Raw genomic sequence first — 12,914 nt, forward strand, 5'->3', positions numbered from 1 at the left:
CCTTCACAATAACCTGTAGTGGTGGTAGCTCATCCTCCTTCTTGTTTTTATTTTTTTACAGCTCTAGTAACTTTGCTTCATTTTTAAGGCTTTCCTCACCCTCTCCCCAATGATGGCCTTCACCTTTGAGCCCCAGTGTTACTGATTCTGACTCACCTTCCGCGGGTGTATTTACACACATAGACCCATCCTTAGGCACTAAAAAGAAAAACAATCGGGATACACGGCATTAAACTCTCATATTACCCAATCCAAAGTCATGAGCTTCTCAATCTCAAGAGTGAGGAATAAAGTAAGAAGCACTGGCTAAGCCGCTTGTCACTGGTTATCAACAAGCCAAGATTCTGCAGCCCCATTTAACCCCTCTCCCCTGACCTGCCACTTGAATATGAGGTTCCACTCCAGAATCTCCCAACACTCAGGGAGTTACAGAGAAAGAAAATGAGATGCCCTTTGAAGAGGGGCAGAGACCACTGAAGATCTTGACAAAGATCCTTATGCATTGGCTATGTGATTCAAATCATCCTGATATCTTTCTTCGATTCAGACCGTTTGACTATGGTAGGTGTTCACATTCCTACTACATAGGAGGGGAAAAGACCCTGACCGTGGAGTCTGAAAGACTTGGAGGCAGTTCTAATTCTACCACTCACCGTGTGACATCACATCATTTAATTTTTCGAAGCCTCCGTTTTCACATCTGTAAAACGGAGATACTACTATTTGCCTCACAGAGTTGTTTGGGCGATAACATATGGTTTCTCATAGACTGCCTGCCATATGGCAAGTATAAAATACTGATTACGAAAACCTAATTTTCCCCGGGGCTTTATTTTTCGATGTGTTAGGGCCTCCTCTAAGGTACCCCTGGCCTGCTGCCCCATCAGCTGAGCCGTGAGCACTTGGCCAACTCCCAGCGCCCAGGCATCCCCTTCAAAGCCCTAAACCCTGGCAACCCCTAAACCGGCTGGGAATAACGCCACTCCCACCGCCGCCACCACCACCTTTGATATCTCCGCCCTCCTCCCGCACCTGCGAATGGCGTCACTTCCGCAGGAAGAGGCGGGCGCGTCCGCGCACTTGGCGCGAAAGTCGGTTCGCCGCCTGGGCAATTTCCGGGTTCGGCGTTCGCTTCGGGTCCGGGGCGCCGCCGGCTGCGGCGGGTGTGCGCCAGGGTGGCGCCCGACCCCAGCCACCGTCCTGCAGGCCGCGCGCCCCTCCAATCACCTCCGGAAGATCCCCAGGCTCCACCGAGGTGAGTGAGGCACGGAGAGAGGACCCAGCTCCCCCCCCAACCCACTTGGGGGGTGGCGACACCTCCCCTGACCTTTGGGGCCCTTGTTTCCCGCCCGTGTAACCGGCCCTCGGATCGGCGGGTGAGACTTTGACGCCAGAGAGGACGTGGCTGCGGTTGGACCGAGAGCCGGGCCTTTCTGTGGCAGCTGACAAGAGCATTCGGCCTTCTGGGGGCATGACCTTGCTTACCGGCTTCCATTTTTATATTAAAGTCCGTTTACTGAGGGGTGGACAAACGTCAAGGGCCGCGGACAGTTTCGTTCTGTGTATCCTTAAGCTAAGTGCAGTTGAGTGCCCATTGGCTTAGGGCTCTTAGAGCCCCATAACAAAGGCCCTGAACGTATTCAGTTTAGGGACATTAAATTCGTTGTCTGATTTGCGAGGATTGGTGTTGTCACCTTTTTCCTTGACTTTGCCCACATTCCAGCGTTTCTTAGGAACTAACGAACGAATTCATGGGCAAGGCCAGAATGTCTATCTTTGGGCATTATCGTCTGCACAGAAAAATAGCTGCTTTTAACATTTAACTTCATACATGGTGTGTTTTTGTCCTTGTTAATGGTTCCTTTATTTTTACAGTTCAAAAATGTCCAGAAATGACAAAGAGCCGTTTCTTGTGAAGTTTTTAAAGTCTTCAGAGAATTCCGAATGTTTTTTTAAAGCTCTTGAGGTAAGAATAGTTGAAAATGCCTTGTTTGGTGATGTGAATTCATGTTCTCGTTTTTAGTATTTTTGATTTGTTGGACTTTTTATGTCTTAATTTATTTTCGTACTAGTTTTATTGTAACGTACATTAATATAGATGTGTTGTTACATATTTTTGGACTGATGTAAATATATCATTATGTATTTTGGGGAGCATGAAATATATTACATTTTTTTAAAAAGATTTTATTTATTTGACAGAGTGAGAGAGAGAGGGAAGAGAGAGCACAGGCAGGGAGAGTGGCAGGCAGCTTCTCCCTGCTGAGCAGAAAGCCTGACGTTGGGCTCTATCCCAGGACCCTGAGATCATGATCTGAGCCAAAGGCAGATGCTTAACTGACTGAGCCACCCAGTTGCCCTATTATGACATTTATATTGAAAGTAGCAGACTAGCTATTCTTGGAAATTACATTGCTTTCTAGGTCTTCTAACCAGAGTAGACCTTTGTATGTTGAAGAAATTTGAGTCTGTTGTGTATTTTTTACACTTCATTTTTTGGTAATTAAAAGTATGTTTCACTGTGTACAGTGTAATATGGGAAGATGTGGGGTTGTTGTAGAGCCTTTCAGCAGCATCAGTAGAGTTGAAAATGCAGAACCGTGGGCCCAACTCAGGCCGACCAATTAGAATCTACATTTTAACAAGATCATTAGTGTAATTCCTATGTATATTAAAGTTTAAGAAACACTCTTATAGCAGGTTTTTCTTTAAAGTTCATTCAGCAAATAATTATTGAGTGTCATGACCTGTTAAGCACTGTTGTGGTACTTGGGATACATCAGTGATCACAGCAGGCAGAGATCCATACTTTCTCAGAGCTTACATTCTATTTTAGTGGGAAGACCTAGACATAAATTAGGATAAATGAGTAAACTGTATGATATGTTACAGGGTGCTATGGGAAGAGAAAAGAGCAAAAGAGGTTAAGGAGTTCTAGAGGATGTTTGTTGGCAGAGAAGGAAAGGTTACAATCTTAAGTAGAGTGTACTTGGCGAAGGCTTTATGGAGAAGATAATTAAGTACACTTGAAGGAGGTGAGATGGTTAGAGGTGGATGTCTGGGAAGAAGCTTTTAGGCAGAGAGAACAGCCATACACAGGCCCCTGAGAAAGTACTTAAAGTGTCTCTCCAACATTAGTGTGTCTATAGTATTGTGAACAAGGGTTAGGGGAAGAACATTAACAGGTGCTTTAGAGCGTAAGAGTAAAGAGGTCATGTAAAGGGCCTTAAGGGCCATCGTAAGGACTTTGACTTTTTTTTTTTTTTTCATTTGAGCAAATCTGATTGAAGTGAGGGATCAGGTCAGGTGAAGACTGGGAAAATATTTCAGGTAGTGGGAACAAGAGCAGGGCCTCTAATGAGAGTTTGTTCAGAGAACTAATGAATTCATGATTGGCTTGTTCCTGGCCTAGCAAGAAAGTGGGAGTCGCTAGAGAATAGTAAGGAGAGATGAGACGTGAAGGGCTGGGGGGGAGATAGGCAGGGGTCAGACTCATGACCTGATTTGTATCATTAAAGGGATTATTAGTTGCAGTACGGAGAACATTTAGGGCAAGGAAAGGAAGAGGAACCACTTTGTAGACTTCTACAGAGGTCTAGGTGAGAGATGATGGTAGCTTTCAATGTGGAAAAGAGATTGGATTGGAGGTGGATTTTTGAAGATAGAGTTCATAGGACTTAAATACAGGTGAAAAATTTCAGGTGCATTCTTTGATTTTTTTCTTTCAGTCAATAAAAGAGTTCCAATCAGAAGAATATCTTCAGATTATTACAGAAGAAGAGGCATTGAAGATAAAGGAAAATGATAAGTCACTTTACATCTGTGACCCTTTTAGTGGCATTGTCTTTGATCACCTCAAAAAGGTTTGCTAACTTTGCATGTGTTCCTTCTGTAGTCTGATTTTTGTTTTGTTTTTGTTTCACTGTACATAAGTTCTTTACTGACCATGAAGTATTATACAGATTATGAATATAGAGGAATCTTCTGATTTTGGGAGACCAGCATTATATTCTTAAACGCTAATCATGTTACAATAATCTTTTGTTATATGTAATTTTTATATTTCAGGAGATTTAACTTCGCTTAGCTTAAGTGAATGATACAGTAATGAAACATTTTAGTGACAGAATTCTACCGTACTTAAACTCAGTTTGATTGCAAGATTTTCAATAAAGAGTCAGAAAAGATCTCAACATAATGCTTGGTTATTTACTGTCTTTCCTATGTGCTCTTGCACGTAGAATTTTTGCACCTGTACCTTGTAAAGAGGGTCTGAAACATTATATGCCTAAAGTAAGCATTTTGGGAATGAATGTTGCTAATATACCAATGAGCCATCTTATTTTTTTTTGTTGATTCCAGAGTCTACTGACTCATTACTTTTTTGGTGTCTGGACAAGAGAGAAGCATTGAAATAAAAGTAAACTGACTGTAATTCCATCCAGGTTACAAAGAAGTGATTCTTGTTTGAAGGAGAAGAAAACATAGAAGAGTAGGTAGATGCAGTATCTGCACAATTTTTGGAAGGTCTGTGCCCACCTTTGCCAAAAGCATTGTTGGTCTTACCCTCCTTTTGGAAATAACACTCCTTGTCAGATAGAATCAGTAGCATTAAAAACTCAAATTTCCCTATGACTGGACAAAAAGATAGCAATGATTATTTACCGTGTAGATCTTTAAATCAGTCATGCCTTAGTGACCTTGGCAACCATATGCTTTTTAGATCTGGCTTGAATGTACTGATGTTGAGCAAGACTGTCAGCTTTTCTTAACTCAGTTATCAATGAAAATAAAAGGTCATATTTTGAATAACCTGTAATATCTTTGAGAAATACTTACGTAGAAAAACATTGAGTTGAAGACAAAGTATTTAAAGCACAAATGTAGAAACTGCCTAGGATGTGTGTGTGTGTGTGTGTGTGTGTGTGTGTGTGTGTGTGTGAGAGACAGAATAGGTATTTTAGAAGGGGTTAATTAGGCTCTTAACTTTTAAACTGCTTGGTTGGCTGGATACTTCAATTAAAAGTATATATGGATGTTTCCTAATTATTATAGCATAAGACTGTTATTCCTGTAGCTTAGCATTAAGACTGTGTTTGTTTCAGATATTAAAATTTGGTGGCAGATTTGACTAAACGTGGCTCTTGAAGCTTTTTTCTTTTGATAGACTGCATTGTTTAATTTGCATGTGTGTTTAATGTATAGTGTCTCTGAAAAATTATATAATGGTCCTTATTTTTTTCTTATAACAATTTAGTGATTTTTCTGCAGTGGCCATCAACTTCTGTAAAGAATTGCTAAATATTGAGGCGCCTGACTGGCTCAGTAGGTTAAGCGTCTGGCTTTGGCTCAGGTCATGATCCCAGGGTCCTGGGATTGAGCCCTACATCGAGGTCTCTACTCGGTGGGGAGCTTGTTTCTACCTCCCCCTTTACCTGCTGCTCCCCCTGCTTGTGTTCTCTCTCTCTCTCTCCCCCTTTCTTTCTCTGTCAAATAAATAAAATCTTAAAAAAAAAAAAAGATTGCTAAATATTACAAAATGTAATTTTATAAGCGGGAGGTCTTTTCCTACATACTAAACTTTCTCCCCCTTTTTTGTAGCTTGGCTGCAGAATCGTTGGACCTCAAGTAGTCATATTTTGTATGCACCACCAGCAGTGCGTCCCAAGAGCTGAACATCCAGTTTATAATATGGTTATGTCTGATGTAACTGTATCTTGTACAAGCCTGGAAAAAGACAAAAGGGTAGGTGCTAAGAGGAATATCATGATCAATATATTTATCTCCACACTTAATCTTTTTTTTATTATGTTCAATTAGCCAGCATATAGTACATCATTAGTTTTTGATGTAGTGTTCAGCAATTCATTAGTTGCATATAATACCCAGTGCTCATCACCACACGTGCCCTCCTTAATACCCATCACCCAGTTACCCCATTCCCCCACCGCCCTCCCTTCTGTAACCCTCAGTTTGGTTCCTGGAGTCCAGAGTCTCTCATGGTTTGTCTCCCTGTCTGATTTCTTCCCATTCAGTTTTCCCTCCCATCCCTTGTGGTCCTCCAAGCCATTCCTTATGTTCCACATATGAGTGAAACCATATGATAATTGTCTTTCTCTGCTTGAGTTATTTCACTTAGCATGACCCCCTCCAGTTCCATCCATGTCGATGCAAATGGTGGGTATTCATCCTTTCCGATGGCTGAGTAATGTTCCATTGTATATATGAACTACATCTTCTGTATCCATTTATCTGTTGCAGGGTATCTCAGCTCCTTCCACAGTTTGGCTATCGTAGACATTGCTGCTGTGAACATTAGGGTGCATGTGCCTCTTCTTTTCACTACATCTGTATCTTTGGGGTAAATACTTAGTAGTGCAATTGCTGGTCGTAGGGTAGCTCTATTTTCAACTTTTTGAGGAACCTCCGTACTGTTTCCCAGAGCAGCTGCATCAGCTTGCATTCCCACCAACAGTGTAGGAGGGTTCCCCTTTCTCTGCACCCTCACCAACATCTGTCATTTCCTGACTTGTTAATTTTAGCCGTTCTGACTCGTGTGAGGTGGTATCTCATTGTGGTTTTGATTTGTGTTTCCCTGGTGCTGAGAGATGTTGAGCACTTTTTCATGTGTCTTTTGGCCATTTGGATGTCGTCTTTGCAGAAATGTCTGTTCATGTCTTTTGTCCATTTTTGACTGGATTATTTGTTTTTTGGGGTCTTAAGTTTGAGAAGTTCTTTACAGATCTTGGATACCAGCCCTTTATCCATTATGTCATTTGCAGATATCTTCTCCCATTCCTTGGGTTGCCTTTTAGTTTTGTTGTCTGTCTCCTTTGCTGCGCAAAAGCTTTTTATCTGATAAAGTCCCAGAAGTTCATTTTTGCTTTTGTTTCCCTTGCCTTTAGAGACGTGTCTTGAAAGAGATCACTGTGGCCAGTGTCGAAGAGGTTACTGCCTATGTTCTCCTCTAGGATTTTGATGGATTCCTGTCTCACATTTAGGTCTTTCGTCCATTTTGAATTTGTGTATGGTGTAAGAGAGTGGTTCAGTTTCATTCTTCTGCATGTGGTTGTCCGGTTTTCCCAGGACCGTTTATTGAAAAGACTGTCTTTACCGTTGGTTATTCTTTCCTGATTTGTCAAATATTAGTTGACCGTAGAGTTCAGGGTCCATTTCTGAGGTCTCTGTTCTGTTCCATTGATCTGTGTATCTGTTTTTGTGCCAATACCATGCTGTCTTGATGATCACAGCTTTGTAATATAGCTTGAAGTCAGGCATTGTAATGCCCCCAGCTTTGGTTTTCTTTTTCTACAGTCCCTTGGTGATTTGCGGTCTTTTCTTGTTCCATACAAATTTTAGAATTGTTTGTTTCAGCTCTGTGAAAAATGTCGATGGTATTTTGATAGGGATTAAGTTGAAAATATAGATTGCCCTGGGCAGCATAGACATTTTCTTTTTTTATATATATATAATAATTTTTTATTATGTTAGTCACCATACAGTACATCCTAAGTTTTTGATGTAAAGTTCCATGACTCATTACTTGCATGTAACACCCAGTGCACCATGCAATACATGCCCTCCTTAATACCCATCGCCGGCCTATCCCAGTCCCCCACCCCCCTCCCCTCTAAAGCCCTCAGCATAGACATTTTCACAATGTTTATTCTTCCAATCCATGAGCATGGAATGTTTTTCTATCTCATTGTATCTTCCTCAATTTCTTTCATAAGTGTTCTGTAGTTTCTAGAGTATAGATCCTTTACCTCTTTGGTTAGGTTTATTCCTAGGTTATCTTATGGTTTTTTGGTGCTACTGTAAATGGAAATGATTCCTTAATTTCTCTTTCTTCAGTCACATTGTTAGTGTATAGAAATGCAACTGATTTCTGTGCATTGATTTTGTATCCTGCCATGCTGCTTAATTGCTGTATGAGTTCTAATAATTTGGGGGTGGAGTCTTTTGGGTTTTCCACATAGAATATCATGTCATCTGCAAAGAGAGTTTGACTTCTTTGCCAGTTTGAATGCCTTTTATTCCTTTTTGTTGTCTGATTGCTGAGGCTAGGATATCTAGTACTATGTTGAACAAAAGTGGTGAGCGTGGGCATCCCTGTCGTGTTCCTGACCTTAAAGATAAAGCTTTCAGGTTTTCCCCATTGAGAATGATACTCGCTTTGGGCTTTTTACAGATGGCTTTTATGATATCGAGGTATGTTCCCTCTATACCTATATTTTGAAGTGTTTTAATCAGGAAAGAATGCTGTATTTTGTCAAATGCTTTTTCTGCATCAGCTGAGAGGATCATATGGTTCTTGTCTCTTCTTTTATTTTTTTTTTTTTAAAGATTTTATTTATTTATTTGACAGAGATAGAGACAGCTAGCTAGAGAGGGAACACAATCAGGGGGAGTGGGAGAGGAAGACGCAGGCTCATAGCAGAGGAGCTTGATGTGGGGCTCAATCCCATAACGCCGGGATCACGCCCTGAGCCGAAGGCAGACGCTTAACCACTGTGCCACCCAGGCACCCCTTGTCTCTTCTTTTATTAATGTGATCCATCACTGTTGATTGATTTGTGAATGTTGAACCACCGTTCCATCCTAGGAATAAACCCCACTTGGTCGTGGTGAATAATCCTTTTAATCCACACTTAATCTTTCACTGCATAGGAGACACTTTGAAAGACCTTGTACTTGGTGTTCATGACTTAAAGTCATTGTATACACCAACGTATGTCTTTTCTATTTTAACGAATATAGTGGAATCTGTTTTATTGAGAACTGACTACTTGAAAGAAAACTCCCTTTTTCCCCTCTGCAGTTGATGAGTTAGAGTTTGAGTCACATTTTTCCACTACAGATGGTTAATCTTTTTTAAAAAAATGTTGATGGGGTGCTTGGGTGGCTCAGTTGGTTAAGCCTCTGACTTTGGCTCAGGTCATGATCTCAGTGTCCTTGGGTTGTCAGCCTCTGAGCTAAGCAGGGAGTTTTCTTCTCCCTCTCCTCCCACTTGTGCTCACACTCCCTCTCTTTCTCTCTCTAATAAATAAAATCTTCAAAAATTATTTTAAAAAATGTTGATAGGTAGAATGGGCTGTGGATATAGCATTTGCTTCAAGGCAAGAAATGCTTTAATAATGCTATTTAAGAAAGATAAAACACATTTTGTATATAATGTATACAATTTATACTTTTATGTATGCACAGTATATCATAGAAGCAACATGTTAAACTCATGGAGTTGAAAGAAACAACTATAGGGAATAATATATAAAGGTAATTATTTTTAAATTTGTTTATAATTCATATTTATCTTTACCCAAAAAGTAAATTGATCATTTAACTTTATAGTTGTGAGAAATATTTGTGCCTTCAATCTAACAACAACAAAAGATATTTGAGTTTTTGTATAAAAAAATGGAAGAGATATTGTTTGCTTTCGTATTAATGTATTTTCTTTTGTGTTTACAGGAAGAAGTTCATAAATATGTACAAATGATGGGTGGTCGTGTATATAGAGATCTTAATGTATCAGTAACTCACCTTATTGCAGGAGAAGTTGGCAGCAAAAAATATTTAGTTGCTGCAAACCTAAAGAAACCTATTTTGCTTCCTTCTTGGATTAAAACACTTTGGGAAAAGTCACAAGAGAAGTAAGACATTTATGTGTTTTCTAGATTTGAAAAAATGATACGTCAATCATTTTGGCATATTGTGGGTTATTACAGGGGAGGTTTTATGTTGCCCTCTTGGGATTTGTTATTCAGGAACAAAAAATGGGGTTTTTACTCTTCACTGAAAATAAGCACAATCTGCAAGCTCTTATCAAAGTATACGTTGATAGATCGAATAGGCTAGTAATTTAATATTAGCTACAAGGTAGGAAATGCTTTGACAATAAAAATTGTTTGCAGCAGTAAATGCTTGTAAAATAGTTGAGAAGATCACTTGTGAGCTGCATTATTCTTCCACTACTGTGCTTAAGATAGAGAGTAAATTAGCCGTTTTGACAGTAGTATTCCCTCTCAAAGGTGTCTATGTAAAGTTGAATGTAAACGTATGTAAGCCATTAACTAAGATGTGGTCATTCAGTAAATGCTAATCAAGTTCATTTTATGTAATCAAGTTCATTTTATGTACCTGGCCTGAGCGAGGCATTAGACATGCATATTAAGCAAAGCGGAATAGCATTCCTGCCATTGTGGACCTTAGAAATGGGCGTTTTTCCAGTCTTCCTTTCAACACCATCCAGCACATTCTGAACCTGTCTCCTTATTGGTACCTTCGTTCCTAGCACATCTGCCTTACATGGAAAAAGAATGATGATATTTTTGTTAGTATTCTGCCAAAAATCATTGCTTATTATTTATATAGTATAATGGAAGGATACGAAGTCCATTTTTCTAATAAGCAACCAAGATCCTTTGAGTTTTTAAGTAAACTCACACTTAAAATTTTGGAAAATACACCATTTGACCAGCATGAACTCAGAGAGCTAATGAAATAACATTTTCCCTTAAAACAGTTTTATTTGAGAAAGTCTATCTGAAATACTACTTTTTAGTAGTGACATTGTTGAACTAGACGAGCAGTTAGTGCAATTTTGAGTGTCAGTGCCCCTTTTCTAAAAAATGAGGAAAGCATTAGTGATTTCTGTTGTTTGTCATTATTCTTCTGGTAAATTTTAAACCATCTGGTATATTAATGTGTTAATTTTTTCCTTGTTACTTATTTTCCCCAGAAAAATTGCTAGGTATACTGATGTAAACATGGAAGACTTCAAGTGTCCTATTTTTCTTGGTTGCATAATCTGTGTGACTGGCTTGTGTAGCTTAGACAGGAAGGCAGTTCAGCAACTCACAATTAAGCATGGAGGTCAATACATGGGACAACTGAAAATGAATGAATGTACACACCTCATTGTGCAAGAACCAAAAGGTAAAACTATGTTTCCCAAGTGGAAAAATGCAAAATTTTCTCTAGTATTTAACATTTTAAGATCTTTACAGAATAGCTTTGCTTCTGATGTGTTATAAATCTGGTATTTTTTTCCCCCTAAAATCTTACAAAGGTAGTTCTGTTCACAATCTGTAGAAAAATTACATGACTATCCAGGTTTATCCAGATCGTTGAAAAAATATTTTTTTCAATATACAGTGGTTTTTATTGTTGTTTTTTTTTTAAAGTTTCCTGCATAGTTACCAAATACTTAGGAAGCAAGAAATTTGGATGAATAACAAAAAAGCTAATAGATGTAGCTAAATTGCATTTCTTTCTAATGATAAACTTTAAAGGCATGGCTTAGTTTTTAATTGAATGAATCAGCTTTATTGGATGAACTACAAGTTGTAACTTGAAGATACACCTTGCAGAACATGAGGCAGTTAAAAGAAGAAAAATACATAACCAATAAGAATTCCTTAAAATTGTGTTTAATTTTGGTGTCCTGTAACCTTTGTATCTATTTTGGAAGATTTTTTTTTTCTTTACAAATACCCTTAAAATACAAATTGGTGAGAAAAGAATTTTGTTAATGTTTTTGTTATTTCTTTATACTATGTTTTATTAAGCTACCTAGATAACAAAATTAGGGGAAAAAACCTGTTAAAATTAATTAGTAATTGTTCTTAAATCAGAACTTTGCGTATGGCCAATTATGATACTATAATTGTGAGTAGTGTTGGTAACTGCTATTGAATTTCTGAATCTGAAGGCAGTTCATCTTTTAGCTCTTAAGAATGTCCAAAAATATTCTTTTCATGTTATTGTTTACTACATGTTGACCTCAGTTTCTCTATGACATGGTTTCAAAATACATTGTGTTAAAAGTTGTTTTTTAAGGCAATAAAAAGATATATTTCTTATAATATGCCTGTCTATTTGGACTTCAAGTCAAATCCTATTGACATTAAAGTAGTCTATTCAAAGTTGGTATTTCTTATATTACAGACATTTATAATCTTCACAGTGGTTTTATGCAGTCTTACTAAAGCCACATAATTCTGTGAATTATTCCCATGTTACAGATTAAGAAACTGGTTTAAAGAAATTAAGCAGTGGAGGCTATACTCAAACCAAGTCTAATAGTTCAGTTACCCCACATAAATTATGCAATTTTAAGAGATAAACCCTCTTGCATACACTATATAGCTTACTGTTTGTATAAGAATAATTACTGATAACTTGGATTTTGTTTAGGTGAGTTTTTTCCCATAACCTGTCGTACTTTAAATATTTCTACAGAGATAGCTTTTAATGATTTACATTTCTCTCTCTTAATGAATATGATAGGTCAAAAGTACGAATGTGCCAAGAGATGGAATGTACACTGTGTGACCACACAGTGGTTTTTTGACAGTGTTGACAAAGGTTTTTGTCAGGATGAATCCATCTACAAGACAGAGCCTAGACCAGAAACAAAGACTGTGCCTGATACTTCAACTCCTACTGGCCAGATCAACACAGTTGATAGTAAGTTTCAGTGGGATTAAAGTAAACAGTTGTTTTTAACAGTTTTCCACGTAAGAATTGATTTGTAAGTAGGATCAGTGAGATACAGTAGGGAATTCTATCATTTCTTGCTATGCTTCCAGGCATAATTGTGTAATAACTAAATTGTATGAAAATTAGTACAGAACTCTAGATATTTCTTTTTATAATGGATGTATGTTTTCTTTCATACCTTGATTTAATGCAAAAGATGATTAAAGAAATCAAGAGTACTTATAGTAAGAGTAAATAAAAGAGTTTTTCCAAACTTGACTGGTGGGCAAATGTAATACATTTTTATTAGTTTGCTACAATTACAGACCATCTGTATTCATATAAAATTGAAAAACATTTCTATTTTGTAGGTGCCACGTTGGCACTTTAGCAGATGTTACACTTTTTTCTTTCCTGGACCCTACAGCCAG

The 12,914-nt window shown here is 38.3% G+C and overlaps 1 protein-coding gene across 9 annotated transcripts in view; it reads left to right on the forward strand.

The window, feature by feature from the left end:
• The first annotated feature begins 1,081 nt into the window (after window positions 1–1,081).
• TOPBP1 (DNA topoisomerase II binding protein 1) overlaps window positions 1,082–12,914 on the forward strand; it is a 67,123-nt gene continuing 55,290 nt past the window's right edge. For 6 of the 9 annotated variants that reach the window (XR_004626001.1, XM_034661981.1, XM_011230833.3 and 3 more), the window contains exons 1-7: window positions 1,083–1,255; window positions 1,876–1,966; window positions 3,729–3,863; window positions 5,602–5,745; window positions 9,472–9,653; window positions 10,742–10,938; window positions 12,292–12,471. Coding sequence is in view for 8 of the 9 variants with exons in the window: in XM_034661981.1 (XP_034517872.1) it covers window positions 1,883–1,966; window positions 3,729–3,863; window positions 5,602–5,745; window positions 9,472–9,653; window positions 10,742–10,938; window positions 12,292–12,471 (922 nt within the window). In the remaining variant the exon portion in view is untranslated. Of the gene's footprint in view, window positions 1,256–1,875; window positions 1,967–3,726; window positions 3,864–4,362; window positions 4,528–5,601; window positions 5,746–9,471; window positions 9,654–10,741; window positions 10,939–12,291; window positions 12,472–12,914 lie in introns of those variants that run through there. The other 3 variants (XM_034661982.1, XM_034661985.1, XM_034661986.1) reach the window with 3 other exon arrangements.

The sequence above is a fragment of the Ailuropoda melanoleuca genome, chromosome 6, assembly GCF_002007445.2.
Source record: "Ailuropoda melanoleuca isolate Jingjing chromosome 6, ASM200744v2, whole genome shotgun sequence".
In the NCBI taxonomy this organism is placed as follows: domain Eukaryota; kingdom Metazoa; phylum Chordata; class Mammalia; order Carnivora; family Ursidae; genus Ailuropoda; species Ailuropoda melanoleuca.